The sequence below is a fragment of the Sinohyriopsis cumingii genome, chromosome 5 (assembly GCF_028554795.1).
Source record: "Sinohyriopsis cumingii isolate HCF-2022 chromosome 5, ASM2855479v2, whole genome shotgun sequence".
Lineage (NCBI taxonomy): Eukaryota > Metazoa > Mollusca > Bivalvia > Unionida > Unionidae > Sinohyriopsis > Sinohyriopsis cumingii.
The window spans coordinates 98,919,212-98,947,136 of record NC_142965.1 but is presented as its reverse complement, the minus strand read 5'-3'; the positions used below and the strand labels follow the sequence as shown (position 1 = coordinate 98,947,136).

General features: G+C 36.1%; 1 protein-coding gene across 5 annotated transcripts in view; it reads right to left on the bottom strand.

Annotated features, from left to right (window-relative positions):
• LOC149799849 (disks large homolog 1-like) overlaps positions 1-27,925 on the bottom strand; it is a 286,339-nt gene that overhangs the window by 27,244 nt on the left and 231,170 nt on the right. For all 5 annotated transcript variants that reach the window (XM_089959274.1, XM_089959275.1, XM_089959276.1 and 2 more), the window contains 6 exons: positions 19,294-19,450; positions 12,787-12,889; positions 5,318-5,423; positions 4,749-4,925; positions 2,564-2,627; positions 439-544 (listed from right to left, as the gene is read on the bottom strand). In XM_089959274.1, the coding sequence (XP_089815400.1) occupies positions 439-544; positions 2,564-2,627; positions 4,749-4,925; positions 5,318-5,423; positions 12,787-12,889; positions 19,294-19,450 (713 nt within the window). The remainder of the gene's footprint in view (positions 1-438; positions 545-2,563; positions 2,628-4,748; positions 4,926-5,317; positions 5,424-12,786; positions 12,890-19,293; positions 19,451-27,925) is intronic.

Genomic DNA, 27,925 nt, shown 5'->3' with positions numbered 1-27,925 from the left:
CTAGCCCCAAATACAAGCTACTTAGAGAATCAGGTAATGGTAGATGGTGAAGAGCTATTGTGTAGAAGTAATAAAGAATAGATGGATGGATATCATCCTAACATGATATGCTAAAAATGAATCACCTTTAAGCTATACAATCGGAAATTGAATTTTCATCACTTTGCATGTGAAAAATTAACTGAAATTTGATAAATATTTTGTGATTTACTGGACACAAGATCCTGCTATCAATAACCTGATTTCCTCATTTCAAATTAAACTTATTAATACATAATTACAAAACTTCAAAAGAAATTAAAAATTTATGTTGTTTTTTATTACAAGCGGGATGATTCATGGATTAGAGTCGAAAAATGTAACCCTTTAGAGTACAGACATAATTAATATGAGATACTATTGGATAACCATGACGATGCATTAAGGGAGATAACTTACGTTCTTCAGCACTTATATCTTCACTGCCACTTTGGTCTTTGCTCTTCATAAATGGAAACCTTCTGGAGAAGGAGAAATTTTTCTTTTTCCTGTCATTAACTGCTTGCTGCAAAACATAAAGACAAAGTAATAAGTTGTGTGTGAATCCAGACCTGCATAAATTTTAAAAGTTTATTGGCTTATGTGACTACCTATTAGTCCCTCTAAGGTGTTTACATTACATTAATCCCCTCACCAAACACATCTAAATAGCTGAAAATACAGATATTGATATTGAGGTAATGGATACTGAAAGCCTTGCAAAGAGACATGCCATGACAGCTGATGCCAAGGCAATAAGCACTGACAGCATTGCAAAGAGACATGCCATGACAGCTGATGCCAAGGCAATAAGCACTGACAGCATTGGAAAGAAACATGAGCCACCTTGCAGAGAAAGAAAATAGTACTGTTCACTGAGATGCTTCAGCAAACAAAATTAAATGTAATCAGATTAAGGATACAGATGGTGTAACAAACAAATGAAAAGCACAAGTATCCTTCAATCATAAAATTCAATTACAGTGACCTATTTTCTGTGATGCATCGAAATAAAAATTTCATAAATATAAATTAAACAGGATCCAATATGATGAGGATGTAACAGGAGTCCCTTGAACTGACTAACACTACTGGGGTTAAGAATTTATAGGAATTCAAGATAAAACCATTTCTTCCTTTTTAGTGTTTAAACCATTTCTGATATTCCTCAGCAATAAGAGTTTTTTAAAATTTGCTGATGTGGTGGACATATTATCAGCACCAAGTTAATTTAAGATAATCATTCTTTAGTGAAAACCACAATATGATATGATCATTCATTTAGAAGAAGTTGTTGTGATGGGTTTAACACCATTTTTCAGTACATGATAGATTATACATGGCAGCCAATATATTTGGTGGAGGAAGAACCCTGGAAAGAACTACCAAATCATGGGAAGCTACCTCACATTTCCATACTGGCTGAACCTGAGACTCAAACTCAGAGGTGATATCTCTGTGATCTGTAAAGATGAGAGCCTTAGACCATTTGACCACCTGGGGCCCCTACAAGAGAAGTAGTGACGACAAGGTTTTCAAGCTAGCCACTGGGGCAGGCATATTAGACCCCATAACAGCACCATTTTCATTTCAATCCAAGTATACACGATACGAAGTCTTTTGGTGAAAACTCCCCGTCAGTATGACTTTCTGTTCATGAGGAGCAGCAATAAAAAATATTTTTCAAAATGGCTGCTGCAGAGGCCATATTGGTTCCCAGATCAGCACCATCTTCATTTAGGACTAAATGAATAAACATTTCTTACTAAGTCTTTTGTTGATATGATCACTCATTCAGGATGAGCAGCAATTACAATACTTTCAAGATGGTCCCTGTTCATTTAAGTCTAAATAGTGTTAAGAAGTCTTTTGGTGCAAACCCCAGGTAAATACAAGTTTGTAATCAGGGTGAGTTAGAGTAAGATTTTCAAGATCAGCACCATTTTCATTTAAAACCAACTGTACATCATAAGTCTTTTAGTAAAAGCCCATGATAATGTGACCATCCATGTAGGGGTAGCAATAACAATATTTTTAAGATGGGCACAGTGATACCCTAGATCAGCACCATTTTCATTTAGTACCATAAAGACATCATAAGAAGTCTTTTGGTGAAAACCCAATGCTGATGTGACCATCCATTCAGAAAAAAACAGTGATAACTGCCATTGCAGCCATACTAATATCAGATCAACAACATATGACCATCCATTCTGGAGGAAAAACAAAAGAAATTTTCATGATGTCTGCTGCAGTGGCCATGTTGAATGTGTGAGCAGCACCATTTTCATCTATGCCTAACTAGACATAAGATGGAGCTTGTAAAGTTTCATGGAATCCTCCAAGTGGTTTATGAGGAGTAGCGATAACAAACTTCTGTAAATGGATAGACAGATGACAGATGATGGACAATGAACTATCCGATAAGTTTTTCTTCAAGAACAACTTGAACAACAGGTTTAATCTAGTGTGTGGAAAAACACATACAAACATGCACAACATGATTGCTACACAAAGCACCTGCTAAGGTGGGCTGCATACTTACCTTATCATTATTTTTCCCTGAAAATTTAACAGTTTTTATCCTTGCTCGTTCTTTTCTTTCTACCCTGAAATATAGGAAAGAGATCCTTTAAATTGTTTTCATTGCAGAGTCTCATAAATAAGGTAACAGATAATACCAATAACTTTTTATTTCCAACAAATATTTAGATTCTTCCCCATAAATTATTTGCAGATATCCATTAAAATGAGGATCAGAAGCAAAAATAATTAATATCATAATTTCAAAAGCCTCTCAGTAATAATTATTTAGAAATTAATTATCTAAACATACTTTCTAGTGACTGGTCAAAATCTTCTCTGATATTCTTGGCTCTACACAGTGGTCAAAGAATGTATTTATAAATACTTTTTAGCTGTCAATTTTTGTTTGTTTTACAATGTCCATAAATCTAGCAAGTTCTACTAAAACTTATCACATCCCGATAAATACATCAAAGCCTGTCCACAGCAAAGCTGAATTCAGCAAATCATGAATTGTAACTAATGACTACAATCTGTAGATGAGCTAACAGCAATGGATGCACAGCAAATGGAATCACTCTCCACAACATGCTTGCAGTGCCTAAAACATACAAACTTTTGCTGGAAAACCAAAGTTTGGAGAAGAGGGCATTCAAGAGGCCATAATTCTTCTAAATGATAACATGGAATGAGGGATCCAACTCATTCAAGTTCACATCATTATACAGATTCATAATAAACTTTGCTGACATCCAATATTCTTAATAAAGTTATGTGTAGAAAGCAAAGACTGGTGGACTGGAGCCATATCTCTTCTAATTATTTAAAACAGTTGAAATTAAACTTATTCACGGTCTTATCAATATAAAGATGCATGCCAAAGTATATTTCAATGCAACAAAGCCTAATGAAGTTTTGCTGCAGAAACCAGTAGACACTGAACTACTGTAAATGATGCCACTGAATGCTGGAAATGTAACTTGCACAAGGTCTCGTAAATAAGGAGCCTCATGTCAGAACTGGTTGAAATCCAACAAAATTTAGTTAAGTTATCCTGCAGAAACCAATGACAGGAGAACAAGCAATCAGGGGCCATAACTCTTTTTAAGTAAGACCATACCAATATAAGGCATGTAAAACTGTAAGACTGACAATGTTCATATCAAACTGCATCAAAATATGTAGAATGGTTCTAGAGTCAAGCCAGTTACAAGCAACATCCCAAGCAAACATAAAGTTGTGTCAAGGTCTATAACTCAAACCAAAATGGAGTTGACCAGACAAAACCCACACATGGTATATCTAGGTCTTGAGACAATGTACACAGCAGTGAATGGTTCCTTAGCTTTGCTGGTTACAAGGAGCTGCTGTAGTGGAGACTTAATACCGACGGAAAAGGGCAATAACTCAAAACTGCACTTGAAAAGATGAAACACTAAAAAAATACATCATCATATAATTGGCAATTTATCTATCAAAGGCCATCCAGGCATGAGTAAGAGTTGCACAGCTATGCTCTTACAAGCAACATTCCATGTGAAGATCTGAAATTAACTATCAAGAGTCTTAAGTTTATTCAAAATGGAACTGATGAAGGCATATACAGAGTTATGAGGCAATGTACACACCAAATGGAACTGATGAAGTCATATACAGAGTTATGAGACAATGTACACACCAAATGGAACTGATGAAGGCATATACAGAGTTATGAGACAATGTACACACCAAATGGAACTGATGAAGTCATATACAGAGTTATGAGACAATGTACACACCAAATTGCATATGATGCTAGTTACAAGACTGCTATAGTGGAGATGTAATGTTGATGTGGAAAATGACAATAACTTGACCAGAGTTGAACTTATTAAGATTATGAAACCTTTAAAAGGCAAATCCACATGTAATAGACAATTCATCAACCAAATGGCATCCAATTATGTCTAAGAGTTTCAGAACAATACAGTTACAAGTAGAGTAAACAGTTGGGCAGAATGACTGAATGACAGACTGAATGGGTGATTACAATAGCATTTCTCCATCTCACTGCAGAGATCTAATATTTAAGTGTATCAGCTTTTCTGGTAATAATGAAAATAAAATCATACAAAGGTCCATTTGGGTTCATCATAAATAACTTCTACTCTGCAATGCAAAAGGCTAAAATGTGAAAACTGCCAAATGAAGGGATTAACAATTACCTCTTTTTACTAGGTACGATTCCAAGGGTATCTTCATCCCCTTCTGGGGCTATTCGTTTTGCCTGCCACCACTCATCATCGCTGGCATTTGTTACATGTAAAATGTCTCCATATCTGAATGCAAGGCCCTTACTGGGCAAACCGCTGTCCTTTGTGGGGTCGTAATCGAACAGTGCTCTGTAAAGGAACAATGAAGCATTTTCTGAGCTTAGATGTCTAAAAACGGACAGGTCATACAAACATAATAAAACCTGAAAATTCATCAGAATTAAAACTTTTTAAAGACTTTTTTGGTTGTTAAACTAAAGAACCCTTTCTGTCAAGATAATATTTTACAAAAGAAAGTACCAAAATTTCGCACCGAGATTAATCTAGCAAATTATGTTTAGAAAAACACAAACATTCCAAAGTGACTGACATGTTGAGCTTCAGCTAACATGGCTTCAACACAGATGGCTTTAATTAGTGGCGTACAGAAATTGGTGGTCTTATTTATGGCAGAAATGAAGTCAACATATCAATTCCATTATGATGAAATTCATAAAAATACGACTAATGAAATGTCTCACCTAACATAGAGTGTCTTCTTTGTTGTTGTCCGCAAACTTCCTGTGGAACTTGTGTTCATCATCTGCTCCCGCAGGTCCTGAATCTTTGCTTCAAATCGATTATATTCTGGAAAAAAATAAAGTTTACAGACTTTACATACATATATATTACAGTGAAATATCACAAATATGATCCCTCAGCAACTCAGAAGTTCACAGATGCTGTCCAGTCTTCTGGTAGCAAAGTGCAGGTCGTTAAGTTGATGAAAAGCTAAGGTTCTGAAAAAATTTGCTCTTTCAATGAATTTCCTAAATAATAGATCAGGTGGACAATTTATTTACAAACTAAATAAACTATAACCCTGTAAAATGCTGTAAAAGAGGGCTAACGCGAGTACCATACTCTTGCATGAAAGTCAGATCCAACATAACTTACTGCATCTGAAAGTCTGGGACTATGCAGTTTGTTAGGAGTTATCAGTACAAGATGGTAAATATAACAATTTCCAAAAAGCTTCTATTATAATACTTCGCAGTAAAGTTGATTTCCATGACAAGCAAGCCACTGAGTGAAAGTGATCTAATCCTTTCCATTCCTCAAGTACAGTGCTCCTGGCTGACAACACTTAAAAGCAGCCATCAATGTGACCAGAATTATAAGAAATAATGCCTCATAACAAGGTACGTTCAATAAGGCAGTGTCATAACACAATAAAACTAGGTATTGAATGATATGAAATTAGATTATAACCAGTTCTTACTAACAATGAACCTGAGTGATAAAATTCAGGTAACAATGATAAAAACTATTTTATAGTATCAATGACCATACATAATCAGCTATAAGAGGATCAGTGGAATATAGAAGGGGTTTATAATCAGTGACCACTGCATTGGCTATGCTATTCTTCTACACTTTGTTAACACTGCCCAAAAAATGATATAAAACAAGGGCCAATGAAGACCTGCCCAAAGATTATGAACTGGATTTTCAATCAAGTCTGAACTCAACTTGTAATCAATGTTTTAGAGCATCTTGCTCAAACCCTTGCAAAAACAATACATATAGACAGCTGACCAATTCTTTCACAAACAAAGGTGCAAGTGTCACATGATTTACAGGTGCACTGGAAGCTTGTCAGACATTATAATAATAATGAGGACTTTGTATAGCGCCTAATCTTTAGAAGCTCTAAGCGCTTTACAACATTAAACACCTATAACATAAAAACAGATATAATGATATTATTACCAAAAAAAAACTAACAGCAAGAAACTAGAAAACATAAAAAACATGCTGAAAATATTTAAGGTAGGAAACATTATTAGGTTTTTACACTTGTTCTTGCAGTCGAAATAGGTGAGTTTTAAGAGCACTCTTGAAAGGGATCACCGTGTCTTTGTGTCTAAGTTCAGTGGGCAATTCATTCCACGTTGCTGGGCCCTGGTATGCATAAGAATGTTGTCCATATGACTTTGTTTTTGTACTGGGAATAATGAGTATACGATTGTCAGAAGAGGAGCATAAGTATCTTGCTGGTGTGTACAAATGAGTGAGGTCTGATAGGTATGTTGGACTGGAGTCCATCAGTGAAATGTAGCACAGAGAACAAATTTTGTGTTTGATTCTGGATCAAATGGATAGCCAGTGTAGAGTACAGAGCAGCGGGGAGGTGTGCTCTGATTGTGGTACTCTAAGTATGATCCGAGCAGTTGTGTTTTAACTTTCTGAAGTTTCTAAAGTAGATATTGAGATGAACCAGTCAGAATTGAATTACAATAGTCCAGTCTTGGGAAGGTACTAATGAACACACAAGTGTTTTAGTGGCATCAACTGAAAGATATTTGCTAATGGAGCTGATGCATCTCAGCTCAAGATATGCAGCCTTGCGTATGTTCATGTCATGTTTGTGCAATGTGAGAGTACTGTCCAGAGTGACACCTAGGTTTCGTACTGACTGTGAATTTAATGTTGGTGTTGCTCATATTTATTGTTTGAGGTAAAGGATGTGAATGAGAAAGTCTTTGTGTTGTGATCAGAATGGCCTCAGTTTTATCATCATTCATCTGCAGCTTGTTACATGTCATCCATGATTTCACATCAGAAATGCACCTCTCTACACCTTGGATGGTAGCATCAACTTCAGTTGGGTGGCTAGATTTGTATTTTTGGGTGTTGTCAGCGTACAATTGGTGAGATACTGGTTGATGATCTATGACACTTGAGATCGGCAGAGTGTATAGAATGAAGAGAACATGTCCAAGAACAGACCCCTGTGGAACACCACAACACAGATTAACTGGGCTGGAGTGTATTCCATTTGCAGACACAATTTGTGTCCTGTTGACTAAGACCAAGTAGGACATGAACCACGGTAAGGCTATATCATGAATGCCAAATACATGCTGGAGATGGTGAAGTAATATATCATGGTCTATTGTGTCAAATGCTGCAGACAAATCAAGGAGGGTGAGGACTGTAATCTTAACACTATCCAAAGCAGAGAGAATGTCATTAACTACTTTCAGATGAGTAGTTTCAGTACTGTGGCAAGGGCAATATGCAGATTGTACATTGCTAAAAAGACTGTTTGAATTCAGATGAGATACAAGCTGGGATAAAACAACCTTTTCTAAGATTTTTTATATGAATGTGAGATTAGAAACTGGGCGGTAGTTCTTTAAATCGTTATGGTTGAGTGTTGGTTTCTTCAGCAGAGGCTTTACAATGGCAGTTTTGAAAAATGATTGGAATTTCCCGGATGAGAGAGAGGTATTAATAATATCAGTTAGTGAAGGTAATACTGGATCTAAGCACTCAAAAGGCAGTGATGCTGGAATTGGAACAAGTTCACATGACTTTGGTGTACTCTTCATCATGATTGTACATACTAAATCCATAGGGACAGGTTCAAATTCAATTTCAACTGTATGGTGACAATGAGTCAATTGAAATTGTGTTGTCAAGCTTATCTTGAATGGTTTATACTTGTCACAGAAGAAATTTGCAAACAGGTCCGGAAGGTCGTCTATAAAGAAGGTAGTTGGAAGTTGGAAGTAGTGTACATTCCTTCCTTGACATTAGCTTGTTAGTAATCTTGAAGAGCTCTTAGCAGCTGGAACTTTCCATGATCTACATACTGTAGTGGGCTGATTTCGCTGCAGGGACTATGTCTGTGACGTTCTTCTTAGTGGCTTCATAGATCTGCTTATGAATAGCGAGTCTGGTGGAAAGCCAAAGCCTCTCAGCCTTACAGTGGTCTCTTTTAGCAGTGCGAAGCTGGTCTCTAACACTGCTATACCATGGAGAACACTTCTGAATTGATACTCTGCACTTGGTGGCTGGGGCATGTTTGTCGAGCAATGAACGCAGGCAGTTATCGATTTGCGCTGCTGTAGGAGGTAAGCAAGTTGCTAGGTTTGCTTGGATGTCATGCATTAGTTTGGTTCTATTTATCATATGGAGGTTTCTCTTAATAGCAAATAAAGGTGGAGGGTTAGGGACTGATATGTCAAGATGGCATATAATGCAGAGGTGATCTCATGCAAGTTTGTGGGATACCAGGGAGAACCGTAGAATACTATCATCAGGTCTATGAATAATCCAGTCTAAAATGTAACCATGTTTATGGGGTGGGTGGGTTAACTGACTTTTTGAGATTGAAAACATTAATGGAATCTAGGAGTTCTGATGTGTTTGGGTTTCTGGGACAGTCAAAGTGAAAGTTGAAATCTCCAAGAATAATCAGGTTGACACCTATCAAATTTCCATACTCCAGGAGATTAGGAAACTGCTCCAAAAAGAGAGATTCAGTCAGCTTGTTTTTTCTACGAGGAGGAGGGCGGTATAGGCAAAAAAAATGGATTGACCTTTGCTCCAGGAGATTCGGAAACTGCTCCAAAAAGAGAGATTCAGGCCTAATGTCATCCACCTATCTGCTTGCAACTATGTATTACAAACAAATTCAAACCACTACAACTTAAATATTCTTCAACCATTTCTCTTGAATTATCAGTGTGCACTAGAAAATTTAAACTAATTCACACAGTGTAAGGATCAACATAAGAGACATACATTTTTCATGATGTAACATGAAAATGAGTAGGACTGGTTGTCCAAGCTATGGTGACAAGCCAAGTCTGGTATCAGACTAGTGATAAGTCGATTTTGATGATATGTCAATTCAGGCATCAGGCTGGTGTTAGGTCAATTCTTGCATGTGAGTGGTGATAGGTCATGCATATATTCAACAGCCAATAAGACAACAGATGTTTGAGTTTTAGTTGTGAGAGTACTTTGCAATATGGTCATCAGCCAAACATGCAGGCAAGTCTTTCTTTACCTTTATTTACTGTATCTCACAGTAAAGCAACTCTGATTTTCATCCTGGATCCATCTCACCAATGTTTTTACAGAAGCATTTAACCTTTTACCTCACAGAGCATAGTTACAAAGTGCAGCACGCTATAAATAGAACACCTGTTACCTATTTGACCCCATATGCATAGGCCTGCCTGTGAACTGTTAAGCAATGTAGTGTATGTTACGTTTAACAGCAATTTTAACCATTTTACATTTTTGGTACACATCTATTATATGTGGAAAAATTTAAGAGTAAAGTCTGATTGTTATAGCTGTGTAATTATTTTTCATGGAAGAATTTTTTATTGTGCTTTAAAATCTTGAGAGAACTCTTTCACCATCAAGTCAGTGAGGCCGCGTGACCAACAGTAGTTGCCATTTTTCATACTCGAAATTTACAAGTTTTTCGTCTGCATCTACATCACTAAGACATCTGAATTTGATAATTTATAAAAACTAATTGCTGCCTACATCAATATCAAAACCTTTACATAAGTTATTGAATCTTTCATAGTTGTGATTCTAATCGTGAAAACTTCGTAAGTACTGAATGAAATCCACAACCGCCATTTTGGAGAGTGGAGATTACGACCCAGTTACTTTAAATACCAGATATCGACCAGTGCATAAACAGTGACCACGTGATCTGACGTAATTTTCATTCGCAGAAATGAATGTAGTATCTAACAAGGGGTTTTCCCCGAAGGAGGTGCTAAGAAAACCGGCTTAAAACGGTTGATGTTTACAGTCGACATCAAAAGGCGCTTCCATGGGACTGGAGTAGAGGCGTCAAAAGGCGCTTCCATGTGAATGGTGTAGAGGCGTATAAAGATGCTTGCATGAGGTAAAGGATTAACAACAAGAGAGACTTCTGTGGAATGGTCTGTTTCACCTGCAATTGGCACTGTGTTGATGATGCATTTGAACAACACAAAGGATACAGGATTCCTAGATTGTAGTCACTGGGTGACATTATACTGGGGAACCATACTATAATGTGCTTTGGATAAAAACCAAATCATGTATAACAACACTGCATCATGGCTTCCCATTTTTGTTACATGTCTCTCAGTAACTGGTACTTTGCTTGTACCTACCACACCACCCCAATGCTAGTATATGCATTCACAGAAAAGTCTGATTATTCTCGTTAAAACATCATTCAGTACATAGTACTGTTCAGTAGTTATTGACCCAAATGACTGCATTATAGTAGGTTACCTCTATGAAATTTTACTTGAATAAGGACACTAATGTTTAAGTTATTTAACTTCACAAACTTCAGTACTGAATATTAATGTTGATGCATCATTCATGCTTATAAAAAATGTGACATCTCACTACTTACAAGCAAATAAAGACAATTATTTCCAAAAAATTCATTTTGAATAGCTTGTTTTGTTACAATAAAGTGAACATTTGTTGCATGGAGGTCCAAGTCAAGGGAGATGAAACTGTTTAATACAGTATGGTGAAGCAGCTGTCACTGTTATTAAGATAAGAATAATATGGAAGTCTTGACCAAACATTTTTCCTTTCGCTTCACCACAGATAACATGTACAGACTTAATATGTATTCCATTACAGTAGTCCCCCTCTTGAACAGCACCCCTGACCAGTGGCCACCTGCTTCTTACATCCAGAATCCCTTGGCACTGACGACTTTGTATTAAAAAATACCCCTCAAGAATGGCCACCCCTCTAACGCGACCAGCATATTAGTATAAAAATGTCATATGTTCCCCCCCACAAGCGGCCACTTTTTTTCTCAAATTATCCTGAACCAATAATTAATTCATATCGTGATGTAAGGTAAGTAATCAGATTATCTCTATCATCAACACATGTCTCCCAATGTCAAGTTTCCGTTACTGAAAGAAGTTTTGAATAAAGCACATGTAACACTAAGATTAATGTTATATCATTATCTATAAAAGCCGACATTTACAGGAAATGGGCTCAACAATGTTTCAACAGAGTGCTGGGCTTTACATATCTGTCGAGTTCTTCTCTTTGATGATTACAACTGGACGTAATTGTCAAGATCATAACAGAGTCAGCACAGGCTAAAAATAGATTTTGTGCATTAACACACATACAAAGAAATTGATCTTGCATAAAACAGGGTACCAGACAAAGACAGAAAAATCACGTGACAACACATTTATCACTTCCTTTATGAAGAAGGCTTTTTGTTCATTCTACAAAAGTTTTGTCTGCATAATTAAATCACATACAGTTAGCAAATCCAAATAAATTATTACCAAACCTTAACATGTCATCACGTAAATGAAGACGTATTATTTTAGAAGAAAGTCGGCTATTCTACTTGATGACGGGGGGGGGGGGGGCTTGCCGAACAATTTTTTGTAGAAAAGACTCAAATAAACAACGTCACAACCAAGAAGGAGTTTATTAAGCAGCAGTGGGAAAATGGGGCAAATGGTGGAAAGAGAATTATGTATGTACCAAGATTTAAATGATGTTTTTGAATGGTTCTGCAATGTGCATGACAACAGTACCCGCTTGCATATCATGCTTACACCAAGAATAAGACCTATTAATGTATATTCAGTTTAAATATGTCTATTATTATAACAAGAAGAACCTTTTAATAATTAATGTTACTTTTTAAAATGAAATATTAAATAAAGATTTTAAATGCTTTGAGGTATGTAGCTTTCTTACTATGTATATTACATATACTTCGCACAAAAAATTTAGCCCCCCTCTCGAAAGGCCACCCATCTTATAAGGCCACTTTCCCAGTGCAGAAGGGCTGGCCATATAGGAGGGGGACCACTGTAATCTGGAGTCACACAAACTGGCCTGAGGTGCCAGATAATTTGTAAATTTATTTAACTTAGGAAGATTATCATTTCAGTTTTCTAACATTTTTGATAAATACTTGGGTGAAAATCTGACAATGCCTCCCACCTCTAATGACTGGGATGAGAATTTTTTTTTCCACAAAATCTCTTAAACCACCCAACACAATCACAAACTCTTACAATGTCTCATTAACAGTTTAGGCAAATTTTTATAATGAAATCATTTAAACAATTCTTAAATTTGGTAAAACTCTTAAGATTCCTATACATGATTATTCAACTTCAAGTATTCCCACCTTCTGGCTTATACTGGACAACTAATTCCACTGTATCACCTGTGTTCTTCAGAGTTGCTGCAGCTTCCTCATGTGTGGCTGTTTTCAAGTTCTTCCCATTAACCTGAAGAAACAAGTATATCTATTAACAAAGAGTTCATTTATAATACACTGGATATAATGCCTCATTTGGCCTGATACAGCTTACCTGGCTTACGTAATTATTTGACCACATGCAAGTAATTTTACAGAATGTTACAACATTGCAAAATATATGAACTGCCTGCACTGCAATAGCCCCATATGATATAAGCATTCCTTTCTTCTAAGAATTTTAAAAAAAATCAATATTACTGTACTAATAACATGAAAATATTTGATTTACAGAGATGCTGCCAGAAATTTTCAAATGAGGCAGAGATCCTCTACAACCAACTTCAAAGGAGGGGACATCAATGGGGGGGGGGGAATAAACTATTCCGAATGGTAGCTAATAGGTGAAAACTGTAGAAACACCTAATTTAAAAGAAGCATTTAATGATTTTGCATCACTTCTTTGACAATAAATACACAAGGCCTCCACATACCTAATTGTTCCTCAGCTGGTAAATTTACAATTAGTTACACAGAGACCTTTATATTCTTCTGTTTTTATATGATTCCCCCTTAAAAAAAAGCCCTTGCAAACTGATCATGATTTACTTGACCATACATCTTTATCACAAGTCAGAAATCTTCAGTTAAAAATAGAAAGGAAAAAAAACAAATATATATATGGTTTATTTTCCTCTTAGATATTCTGACATTTCCTTCTTACAGTGATAGAGTTTCAAGCATCTGTGGTTACCATATTCCTCAGGGTAATGTGAATTTTGCTTTGAGCATTGAATCCCCCCTTTCACAATTAGGTTTTATAAATGCATAACTACTGCAATTATAGTAAGTATGAATAGATTCAGGAACTGGTTTTCAACACACATATATATATATATATATATATATATATATATATATATATATATATATATATATATATATATGGATGAGAAGAAATCCCCAACACAATTTTCCAGAATGCACAAATGTATCCGATTTTCTGCAAGGCCTAAATTTTAGTAAACGACAACATGCTGGTTGTTTCTGTATCACCACTTTCTGTGCTATGTCAGGTTAGCAGCAAACCATCTGATATTTCACCCTTCCTAACTTCATTCTTAATAGATCATCTTTCCTAAAGAAATCAGTTATCCTTTGTTTCAACATGTCACACTCTGCTGCACCTTAGACATTTCCCCAACTGCTGATCGATGGATGATCAATTTACCCTACTGCTCCTGGAAAGAATTTAATAAAAAATACCTCCGAAGTTTCTGCAATACTCCAACAGATCATATCATAAAGGTGCTTGTATTCTATCAATATTCTCCAAAGATATCAAAGATATAAGCTTAATTGAGAACTTTAAGAAAAGGCACAAAAATGATGAATTCATAAATCTTATTTTAAAAAAAAAATCTTGCACTGGATACAGGAAATACAGATAAAACTTTTCCTCCTGTTTGGTTGTAAAAGTTGCTTGACTCTTTTGTGTGTGTTAAATATATATATGTACGAGTCAAGCAAATACATGTATAATGTATTTATTTCCCTTGATTCAGACTGAAACTACCCTATGGTATAGTACTTTCAGTTTTTATATTAGTCATGCTTGCAGCCATTTGCCAAGTAACCTCAATTTATGCTATTAAACCTGATAAATAAAGACATGCACAAAAATAAGCATCTTCATATGTGTAAACTAAAACAAAGTCCAAGATGTTAAATTTATGCATCAGTTGAAACATAGTTAAGAGAGAAGCGTAGGTATTTATTTACTTTCACCATAACTTCTGTCCATTCTTTCTCGTCTTTCCTTTCCTTAAACAATCAAGTTGAGACATGTAAATATCAAAACTTGATAAATGCACATTTTTTTTGCATTGTAATACATTTAACTGTTGTCAAGTGCATGTGATTAATGCTTTTAAAAATACATACTAGTAATTTCTAGATTTTACACTGTATAATTCATGTACAGTATGACCAAGCAACCTCAATTTATATACTTCTTTTGCAAGCACCTTATGCCCAAGTACCTCCAATTTATAATATTTATGCAAGCATCCTAAGGTCAAGCACCCTAAAGTCAAGCATCCTAGGGTCAAGCATCCTAAGGTCAAGCACCCTAAGGTCAAGCATCCTAGGGTCAAGCATCCTAAAGTCAAGCATCCTAGGGTCAAGCATCCTAAGGTCAAGCATCCTAGGGTCAAGCATCCTAAATTCAAGCACCCTAAGATGGAGCACCCTAAGGTCAAGCATCCTAAAGTCAAGCACCCTAAGGTCAAGCATCCTAGGGTCAAGCACCCTAAGGTCAAGCATCCTAGGGTCAAGCATCCTAAAGTCAAGCACCCTAAGGTCAAGCATCCTAAAGTCAAGCATCCTAGGTCAAGCACCCTAAGGTCAAGCATCCTAAAGTCAAGCATCCTAAGATCAAGCATCCATAGGTCAAGCATCCATAGGTCAAGCATCCTAGGGTCAAGCACCCTAGGGTCAAGCATCCATAGGTCAAGCATCCTAGGGTCAAGCACCCTAGGGTCAAGCATTCTCAGTTTATGTACTACTCATGCTAGCACTCTATCAACAACCCTCAATTTGTACATAACTTGTGTAGCATTCTATGGCCAAGCTACTGCTTTTTATATACAACTTATGCTAGCACTCAATGGTCAAACACCCTCAATTGATATGCTACTTAAGCTAGCACCCTAAAGGCCAGATATCTTAAATTTACACACTGTTCCCACTACGTTCTCAGATTGAGCATTTTTGTAACCCACTAGACAGCTAAAATTGGAACACAACACACATACTGGAGGGTGCACATTGCGAAGAAAATAAAAGTATCACTGCACCAGAGATGAGCAAAATAAAAAAGAAATTAAAATATATCAATAAAAAATTAAAAATGATCAATTATTTTTTATATAAAAAGATTATAAAACAAAAAACTCAGTTCTTCAAAGACTAATTCTAATGTACAATAAGACTCATCAGCAAGTTATTTATCAGTTCAAGGTATGATAAAACGCTTTCTGCTCGTTTTCATCAGAATGAAGTTAGTATTAATTTTTCTTTACTAAAAATAACCTTCAGAAACATGATCTCATTCTTTAAGCAAACTCTGTGTGTGTGTGTGTGAGAGAGAGAGAGAGAGAGAATATTCCCAGGTCTGTACTGCATATCATTTTAGTAAAGACAAGGACCCAGTCTAACCCTCATGGTCAATGTGGTGACCACTGAACTGTGTCATAAAAATTGCACAAATCAGCAGTGTTTTATGAGGTTTTCAGTTGGAATGAAGTAGCACCAATCTCAAGCTGCAAATAGTTCTCAGACTTATTTTAGTGCACTCACAAGGCTTCAGTTTTTTTATGTGAATGGCTAGGATCAGGCTGAAGTTGGAAGTTGTGGGTTGAACGCCATTTTTCAAAATGAAATACATGACGGCCAGTAACGCTGTGGAGGAAGAACCAGGGAGAACCCCCATCAGACCCAACAATTTATGATAAGCTAATGGCAAGCTTATAGGCTGTTAGTTTGTAAATGCCACAATTATATTACTGCACTATTTACATACATTTTGGCAATAATGGGAACACTTCTACTTATGTTAGCACCCAAAGCAAAAACCTTGAATTTATATACAGCTCTACATCAGTCCATCTTTCTTATCCAGTGAACTAAAGCATTGCAAGAATGATAAAATAATCAATGTGTATGTACCATGAGTCAATGGGGCTTGGTGGAAAGTAAAAAACAAAATGCCAGCCAAATGAAAGATAACATGAATCTCTTGGGAATTGATGCTCTACTGGACAAAAAGAATTTACAAGAAATCAAGATAAGACCATTTCTCCCTTTCAACTACTCAGTGATTAAAATATGTCTGATGTTCTTTAGCAATAACAGCATTTTCAAATTATCTGCTGTAGTGCAGGTATTCAATTTCAGATCAGCACAATTATCATTTAGGATGAAGTAAGCACTATTAGAAGCTGTTTGGTCAAAACGCCATGTTATAATGATCATTCATTCAGAGGCCGTGGTGACGTGATTTTTATTACAGCCAGCACAGCAGCCACATTGGATGTATGACTGGTACCATCTTCATTTAGGACCAACTAGGTATCATAAGAAGTCTAAGTCATCCATTTGGGAGTAGAGATAACAATATTTTCAAGATAGCCACCAGTGGCCATTTTGAAGGTTATTCATTTTCATTGGACCAAGCAGACACCATTAGAACTCTTCTGATGAGAACTCCATGTCAAAGCGACTTTCCATTTATGAGAAGTAGCTATACAAAACAAGATTTTCAAGATGGCCACATATTGGCTGTCAGATCAGCACCACTGCAATTTAACAGCAACTGAGCTTTATCAGAAGTCTTTTAGTGAAAAACCAATGATGATATGACCATTCTTCATTCAGGAGAAATAGTGATGACAAAATTTTCAAGCTGGCCACTCTTGAAGCCATCTTAAACCAATGATCAGCAACATTTTCATTACAGGGTCAAGCAGACACTGTAAACACTCTTCTGATAAAAAACCCATGTTAAAAAAAATGACTTTCCCTTTAAAAGGATGGGCTAAAACAAGAATTTTAAAATGGCCACACACTGGATACCAGATCAACACCATTAAGTTTTTAGATAAACAGAAGATTACAATAGAAGAAGTTTCTTAGTGAAAATTCCATGATGATATGACCATTCATTTAGGAGATATAATGATAAAAAGATGTTCAAGCTGGCCACTGTGGCAGCCATGTTAGACCCCAGATCAGAACACCATTTTCTTTTAGAACCAAGTACACAAGAAATCTTTTGGTTAAAACTCCATGTCAATATGACTTTTTGTCCTTCTGGAGCAGCTATAAAAAGACTTCCTAGATGGCTGCTGTAGTGGTGATACTTAATGTCATATCAGCACCATTTTCATTTGTGACAAAGTAGACATCAGAAGAAGTCTTTAAGTGAAAACACCCTGTTGATATGACCATCCATTCAGGAGTAACAATAGCAATATTTTCAAAATGGCCACTGTGTGGTGGCTATAATGACTATCAGATTGGAATGGTGTTCATTTAGGAACAACTGGACATCCTAAGTCTTTGTGTCAACCCCATGTCAATACAACTTTCTGTTTAAGAGGAGCTGCAATAATAATTTAAAAATTGTTGCCATGGCAGCTGTTTTTGACATCAGACTGGCATCATTTTTATTTTGGTACAACTAGACATCATAATTAGTCTTTTAGTGAAATCCTCATGGTGATAAGACAATTCATACAGGAGTAGCAACAGAAAGATTTTCAAGATGGCCACCTGTGGACCCAAGAGCAGTATCATTTTCATTTTTAGGACTAGACAGACATCACAAGTCTTCTGGTGAAAACTCCAGATTGAAGTGACCATCGATTCTGGAGTAGCAACAGTATTTTAAAAATGGCAGCCATGAAGGCCATAATGGGTGTCAGATCAGTATTATGTTCATTTAAGACCAACCAGACATCATAAGTTAGTGAAACCCCCATGTTGATATGACCATACATTCAAAAGGAGTAACAATAACAAGATTGTCAATATGGCTGCAATGTTGGCCATATTGAACATTTTATCAGCATCATTTTCAATTAGGTAAGAACAAATAGACATAAGAAGTCATACTGTGAAAAGCCCATGTTGATTCAGGACGGGTAGAGCAATAACAAGACTTTCAAGATGGCCACTGTGGCCATATTTGGATTTGCAAGCAAGCACCATTTTCATCTAGGACCAACTTGACCATGGGATGAATGTGTGCAAAAGCGTCATAGCAATCCTCCAAGTATATATGCTCACTTAGAAGTCGAGTCCAACAGCAAACTACACAGACCCAATCTGATGTTGCATAATGCACTGGCAGATCTCGGTCTCTGCAGTATATTAATAGTAATCAGAAGAATAAACAATATAGACCATGATCTGCAGGCATATTATGCTACAGCCAATTAGGATCTTAGTCATTGCATTTTTAATGGACTTATAAGCGAGTATATATGGTAGTTTAGGAGGAGTAGTGATAATAAACTTGTGCTAACAGATGGACAGTGAGACAACAGACCATAAGCTCTTCTGGTATATAACCAGTAAAGCTAATAATAGGGTAGCTAAATCCAAAATAGGCATGGTTTCTGCAAGTGCATCAATTATTTCTTCATTAAATTATCTCTTTCAATTAGAAAAATCCACCTTGTGTTTAAAATTAACGGTGACCACCCTACTCCAAAATTCTAGATGAGAACCTGTGCAACAATTACATGGTATATAGCCTTTTTCTTAAACGGACTTAAAGTTTTGCATTACAAGTCAATCACCAAAGCGTGTGAATGTGGTGTGGTAAAAAAATTATGTTGTAAATATGTGTGACATCACAGGTATGCTCACCGATAAAATCTGGTCCCCACGTCTAATCTCTCCACAAAGATCTGCTGGTCCACCAGCCAAGATAAAGGACACAAAAATCCCCTCACCGTCCTCACCCCCAACAATGTTAAATCCCAGTCCAGTGGAGCCTTTCTTTAACACAACCTTTCTTGGCTCTCTAGAAAAACAAGAGAAAACAAAAAACAAGTAAGTCATTGTATCACATCACGTCAACAGGCTGGTAAAATAAATTATTCCAAACACTTTTTAAATTTCACATGCCTTTTAAAGGATACGTTGTCCTTGATTAATAATCCCAGACATTACATCAATAGTATACTGACTTTCCAATGACAAATGGACAAAACTATTCTTGACACAAATGAATGACACTGCCATAGCTCTGCTCTTTACTAAAAAGAAATTATTAATCTGTTGCCATTCAATCTTTCCTACGACTTCTGCCTGAACGATGTATAGCTAATTTGTAGTCCACCAACTGTGTACTACCATTAACTCAGAAGACACCATTAATGTAATAACATATCTGTCATGACCCCAAAATAACACAAAAAATTCTTCACACAGACTCAACTCGAAATTATATGTTTGGTCAGCAGTTTGTCACTAGCCAGTCAGAAGCCAGAATTTTGAAGATTACAAGCAAGAGGCCAAAGAGGCTCAATTTTGCCCAACTGTTCTAAATAACAGTTTACCTATTCACAAAGCAGGCTTGTAACCTATTGTATAAACTGAACTCTAAACAATTTCCCATCCTTTATATCATGTCGACTTGTACCCATCTGACTATAGGCTGATCAATTATTTTTCCTCAGATAAGGACATAATTAATATGCATCAACCATGTTAAATGATGAAATCTATTTACCAAGTTTTATCAAAATCAGAGGAGAAATAGTTCTTAGACGATTACAAGCTCAGCCAATCAGGTTAAAATCACCTCATTGTGACATCCATACTGGTACCGTACCATTTCCAAACTCAAGGTACAACTGGTACCATTTCCAAACTCAATGTACAACTGGTACCATTTCGATACTCAATGTACACCAGGTACCATTTCCATGCTGGATGTACAACTGGTATCATTTCCATACTTTATGTACAACTGGTATCATTTCCATGAGGACCAACTAGGTACATGTATCATTATAAGTCAACTGTTGAAAATCACCCATGCCGATAAAGCCATCCATCTGAAAAGGAGTAGATATAACGATATGTTCAAGATACAATGAAGTTCTTTTCAGGAGGATTAGCAATAACAAGATTTTCAAAATGGCTGCTGTGGTGGCCATAATGAATGTCAAATCAGCACCATTTTCATTTTAATCCAACCAGACATGATAAATCTTCTGGTGAAATGCCTGTATTATTGACTTTCTGTTAAAGTAGAGTTGTGATAACAGCCATTTGGAATGTCAGTTATGCATCATCTTCATTTATGTCCAACTAGACATTAGAAGAAGTCTGTTAGTGAAAACCTCATGTTCATATATCCATCCACACAGGAATCGTGATAACGATATTTTCAACATGGCCACTGCAGTTACTATATATTGCCAATCTAAGCATCACCGTTTTCATTTAGGACCAATTGGACAATGGGATGAACATGTGTGTAATGTTTCAAGACAATCCTCCAAGTAAATCAGGAGCAGTAGTATAACAAGTACATCCAACCATGCAACATCACCGCATTATTATCAGTATACATATATCTAGCTCATCATTACAGTCCTCAATATTGTTAAATAATCGCACATTCCAAACCTGATCAACACTGGATCAAAAATACTGCCTGTACAATGATCAAAAAAATGTTGATGGATGGTCATTGTCCAGATCAGCTAAAACTTCTTACATTCAAACAGAGACTCAATCTTAAATGTCTGTCTGAATTCAGGTAAGCAATCTGATTGATATTAGCCAACAAGTATGCCGCAATTTTAACAAGTCTGACTGTAACTTTTGGTCATCTTTCTTGCTGGTGACAAGTATTGTCCGAGTTTATTAGCCTTCTTGCCTTACATGAATAATACAGTTCTTTTCTTTCAAAAAAAAAAAAAAAAGACCTCTGGCTTGTTACAATTCAGGCAGTCTTGCATCAAAGTGTATTTCCCATCTTTCCAAAAAAGTATTCATTTTTTATGCTATTTATTAATCTTTAGAATTTTACCAAAATGTCTGCATTCCCCAGGACATAGGAAACTTTAACTACCTTTCTGCCAAAATGAAAATACAAATTTTAAACAAAATCAATAGTTCAGCAGAGGCTGTTAGCATGGTGCTAAAGAAACCACTTAAACAGTCAAGATCAGCACAAAACACCCTATATAATGGCAGTTTTTGGAGACCAGCTGTTGAAATAGGATTTATGTCGGCTTGTGTGATAACTGAAAGAAATCACACTGCAAGTCACTCTGATCCAAGTGCATGCTAATATATATGTCTACAGACCAATACAATCACTGGCAAAAGTTTGAGCATGTGTGATTTACAGGCAGCATGCTGGACTTTCAGGCCTAACGACCATCACTTATCCAACTGCCATTATAATATACAAATTAAAATCATCACAATTTAAAAATATTCAACTTTTTGTCATTAAAATTTCAGTATGCACCAAACAATAACACAAACTTACTGCTGGACAAGTGTCAACATAAAATGCTTTTATATAAAGTGCCTTTGCTAATGGATACAGTGTGGTTAACTCTCTCTCTCTCCAAATAGGTTAATCACCCCTCCAAAGAATAGGTTAACAATCCCTCTCAAGAGCAGGTTAATAACCTGGCCGAAGACTGTACTCTATTCATTATAATAAATATGTTTAAAACCCTTTTTCTTTTTTGAAAAATTCCCCAATTCATTGAAGCAGGACTTGAGTATACTGTGCATAAACATTAGGTGAACACACATTTTAGTTATAATGAGTTAAAACTCATTGTTATATAGTGAATTCCATCTGAGTGCCAACTCACTTGGGCAGGCCACAGTACATCCATATCTGATAGAAGTAATTATTCACACCTAGATAACAAATGAATTGGTTGTTCACAGGAATCTCTGCAATTTAACACTGATTGACAGCTGTTGCCTGTATTCCAGGAGTCAACTGAGGTAAACAACTAGGACCATGCTAAAACTCCAAACATTTTGATCCAGCTAAGTTTATTCCTACAACCTGAAGGTCATCATGCCATTGGCTTCCAAAGAGTTGGATCAAACTGCATCAATTCTTGTGGTTTTGTATATAATAATAAAAATGACGATAAAACACATTTTCGTCTGTTCTTTAAATTCATGGTTTGGGGACTGATCCTTATACTTCATTGAAAGTACTTTTTTGATGGGATCTTTAAATGCATGGGATAAAGCAAATGCAAAACCACAACAAATGGTACCCCAAAACAGTGAATTTAGTCATATGGGAACTGATTTATTTGCTGTCGGAATGGACTTGTCAATAATCACCACATATTTATGTGAAATATAACTTTACTAATAACTAAATCAGTAAAATCATATTTTACATAAAATGGCAATTCCAGCATCAGATATGCCCTACAAATAAGCACATTTAAGAAATTCTCCCATGACAAAATAATTGATAAAATGGGCCACCTTCAATGTTTACAAAACCTGATGTCCCTGATAAAAATGTTTTATGATAACACAGTATGTGCAGGATTTAAAATGCCACTTGATGAAAAGTACTAAATTGATTCCTACATAAACATCACTGTGTAAAGACCAAGGTGACACCAGAAAGCCTAATCAAACAACCATCTTTAAGCCTATCCAAGAAAAACAAACTTATTTTGCAGAGTGATGCAAGCTGCATTTCTTGAATTTGAGATCCTCTTCATTATCTATATTGTTAAGGAATAACCCTTAAGAAAACTTAACTCATTAAGCCCTGGCGCCTCATTTATGCATCAGAAGGTGGTAGCCTACTTCCAAGCTCTGTAGCATCAAGGTCATTTAAGATACACTAAAGTGGGTGGTATCAGACAAAGGTAGACAGATGTAGCTCTATAATAATACCAAAATAATCTGGACTTTCTAGTTGCACTACAAAACACAAGAGGGAAAAAAGTAATTTACTGGACCTGATTTTTTTTCTCACCAAAACTTTGCATGTGATCATAATCCAATTTTGTTTCAAGATTTCAGAATTTTTGGCCTCAGATCTAAGGCATACCAGTCTGAACTGCACAGACCAGCGAACCTTGGCAAAGAGTAGGATAAGAGGGGTGTTTGGAATAAAAAGTGGTCAGGATACGAAAATGATGGGGCCATTAAGGAAAAAAAAAAACAAAAAGGACTTGTGCTCATGCATGAGTGAAATAGCCAATGAAAAACAACATTTCTAATGCAACTTGGCATTAGATTAACCGGAAATCTCTTGGAAGTCGATGTATTAGGATGTATTCAGAAATAGCCCCCAAAATGTGTTTCCTACCTGCTTTTCAGGCAAAAATGACAAAAACCTCCAGGGGTTAAACAATACCATTAATGCTTTCATAGTGCCCCATCTCAGCAAACTAATTTGTATGCTGTTTATTGTAAGTGTGCAAAATTTCTGTCAATCTATAAAGACCACATTCATTTGGGCAAGAGAACAATTAATTATATTTATAGGGACAGGTACACATTAAATCGCTATACTGCAATGATTTTTAATGTCTGTGTTGTGAGAAGAAGTGATTCTTAATTAAGCCTTCATTTCTTTAACCATCAGACTGACTGGAAGGAAAAAGGTTAACTTTGATCTTTGTATCAAACATTTTGGAGTTGAAATTGTCCAGACTCAGTTATTTGGAAATCTAGAAGTCAGGCTGACTGCAATTTTGGTGCCAAGTTATAAAAGGTGGTAGATATATTTAATCCTGTTTGGTTATGTTAAATAAGTGGTGTGTTTTCCACACAAAATTTCTTGGGTTTTATTATGCCCCATCGAAAAAATTTAGTCTACGTTTTCCTGCAAGAGGGAAAAAAATATAGGAGACTCCAAAATTGAATTTACAAGAAATTCTCTCGTAAAACATTTATCTGAAGGACTGTATGTCGATGGACACAATTCTGGACGTAGAAGCAAGCAAAGCTTGAAAGCACAAGGTATTTGCGTCAATCTCATGTAATTCATTGATACCAATATAATGATTTGCTGGAACTTATTTGCTTATATTTGCATGACTTGTTTAAATCCATAGAACAATTTTCGATACGAGTATAACTGTGTTTGAATTCATCTATCTGAATTCATACAATGATCTTCTTTATATAAGTTTGACAAATAGTTTGAATTTGTCATCTTTGTTGTAAGGAATCACGTATTCTAAGAATTTCATGCATGACTTTAGTTGATATGAGTTACGAGAATCCGTGTGAATTCTCCGATCTTAGATGATTTCACATATGATAAAGACTTGAGTGTGTACTGACTGAAATTAATGTTGTTAAGCCATGAAGTGAGATTTCATGTATGCTAAAGACTTGAATGTACGTATTTGCTGAAAATAATGTAGACGAGAACGAACTGTTATGTCTTGTGTGATGTTAATGCAAGTCAGTGATGAAACAGCCATTATAAGTACATTAATCTTATGAACTAGGTTTGTTTATAGACTGCCATGTTTGGATTGACCAGATAGCCTTTGGTATCTGTTTGAATTCCAATCTGACGATATCTGACATAATGAGACGGAAGTAATGATCTATTCCCAGTAGGATATCTGACAGAAGATTTTGGTTGCTTCTGTTTATTTTGAAAGGAGAAATAGCTCCACTGACGTATCCATGTACCTACTTATCCAAGTATCTACATACTTATGTATCCACCTACCCAAAGTGTGAGGGCCAAAAGAGGAGAGACAATAGAGTTTAAAGAAGAAAAAAGCGAAATGACCAAGAAGAACAGCCACAATCAAGTTGGAGTGAACCGGAAGTAAGCAGGTTATGAAGTTGTACAAGGCAGCAACTTTGATTGTTCAATCGATTCTATGATGAACCAATTCTATCTTTAAAACAGATCAGCTATTTGGCTATTTTATAACTATATTTGTTTGAAATTTGGTGAATGATTTATTTGAAAAGAGAAGTGTATCTTCCTAATGTAATGTATTATCACAGTTGTTTATGTAATTGATTCAATTGCTGTATTTCATGTATCGGGGCTAGTGTCATTCTGTTCTATATATCTGCTTAGATCTCTATTTATTCCATCTATAAGTTTAACACTTTATTATTAATATTTACTCAATCCGGGCCACAACACCGAGGGCGATCACCCTCTACATAACGATAACCAAATAAAGCAGACATCTTGTAAGAAGGTAAAATCTGTCAATCAACCCCAGCCAACACCAACCAGCCCCCCACCCCCCATTTATTGTCTTGCTAATATCCATCAAAACAATATACTGCATACAGTATCCAACCATGACTAAGAAACTGACCTGACTACATTTAACTAGCTATAGGAAATGATGCATGGAAGTAAGGACTGAACGATAGTCATGCTAAATACCCTACTCATTCTCAGTGAGGCATACAGATGTGAAAAATCATACTCAATATAAAGCTTGGGCAGCACACATCAAGCAGCTCAGTTGGCAGAATGTAAGACTTGTAATCCAAAGATAATTGGTTAGATACACACCTAGACTAGCTCAGTGTATCCTCGGAAATGGCAAAGAACTCCAATTAATGTCGCTTGAAATAGTTATCTGTATCTGACGTCAGTTTCATAACTGTAACCATTAATCAATCACATCATTTGTCAGTCACCACAATAGTGGAATGAACATTCGATGTCAATTAAAACAAAAAGTTGTTTGTTTACACTATATTTTTCCTAGTTTTCTCTTGAAAATTGACATGTATAACAATGGAAAATATAAAAGTGGTGAAGGCAGTGCATACTCCATCAATGCATGTTCAAATAATCATCACAACTTAACGTGCATATTAGGTTCCATTTAAATGTCATTTGTATGCCATTAAAAGGGCATCCAAGATTTTTACCTCTTGGATTCCAGTTTTAACAGAGGAATAATAAGACGTATTATTATCAAATGTGCAGTGATTTATTCAGAGGCCAACTACATGTAATCTCATATCTCAAAAGTAATGGTGAGGTTTACAGCAATTATAAATCGCACAACACTGCCAAAGATATGACAAGAATATCTCCACATGGGCAAATTATGCTTATTTCAAAACTTCCAAACAATATGGTAGGAATATCTCCACATAGGAAAATTATGTATTTGGTGGACAGGCAAGCTGCTAATTCATAGCTGAAAAGAGTGTACATGTATTTTTAAAGTATCTACTCCATGGAGTGTTGTTAATCTAGACATGTAGCTAACATTGTTTTGTGGGAAGGACTAGTAAAGATTCAGCAGGACTAGTAAATATCTCAGTATATCAGTCCTTCTTGCTACAAGTAAATTTATGTTATGTTAAATTCTAGACCTTAAGAAATTCGATTTTATGTCTGGATTTTATACTTTTTGGTCTCAGATCTAAGGCAGACAGGTATGAACTGCAAACAGGCAGATGGACCTTTGCAAAAAGTAGGATAAGATGGGCATTTGGAATAAAGAGTGGTCTTGATATGAAAATGATGGGTCTGTTAGCCACACACACAAAAAAGAACTCCAACTTGTACCCTTCTGCTCATGCACAAGCAAAATAGCCAATGAAAAACGATGTTTCTAACACAACTAGGCATTAGGTTATTGGAAAATCATCTGGAAGCTGATGTATTAGGACGTATTCAGAAATAGCCCACAACATGTGTTTCCTACTTGCATTTCAGGCGAAAACAACAAAAACCTCCAGGGGTTAATGAGTGAAGACATTTGTAATTCAAGGGCCAGGTTTGGCTGACTAGGTTTGTCCTTGGAAAAGGCACTTAACTCCCATTTCCTCTGCACAATATAGTCATTAATATTGTGAAAGTGTCCTTACAAGTCAATTCACCAAACTTCAAACATTTTTGGGTATTACTCATCAGTAACATCATTGACCCGTCTAATGTAAAAACATTTTATTGCGGTTGTCTTGTTGTTGTGGGGTTTAACGCCATTTTTCAGCACACGATTGGCTATACATGGCGGCCAGTATTAATGGTGGAGGAAGAAACCTGGGAAAACCCTGGAAAGAACCACCGAGCCACGTGAAGCTACCAGCAAGCTTTCTCACATACCCATACTGGCTGAATTCGAGACTCGAACCACCGAAGACAGAGGTGAGATGGCAGTGATCCATAACGGAGAGCGCTTTAGACCACTTGGCCACTCGGGGCCCTGCGGATGTCTTGAAATAGCTTTGAAATAAGTTTTTTTGCTGGTTTTGTTTTACACAGTCATTGCTTGTGAAGGTTCTTTTGGTAGCAGATTCATTATTATTTTTCATATTAACAATTACCTAATCTAATTGATGTACCAAATATACTTGCTTTTAAGTTGAGTCAAGCTGTAAACAACCAAGATCCTGATCTGCCATAGCATAATGTGCCTGCAAATCTGGGTTGATGTTATTTTCTGTACCAATTACTCCTAATAAGCTGCACAGAACCAGATCAGCTGGTGCAATCTGCAACGGCAGATCTGGGTCT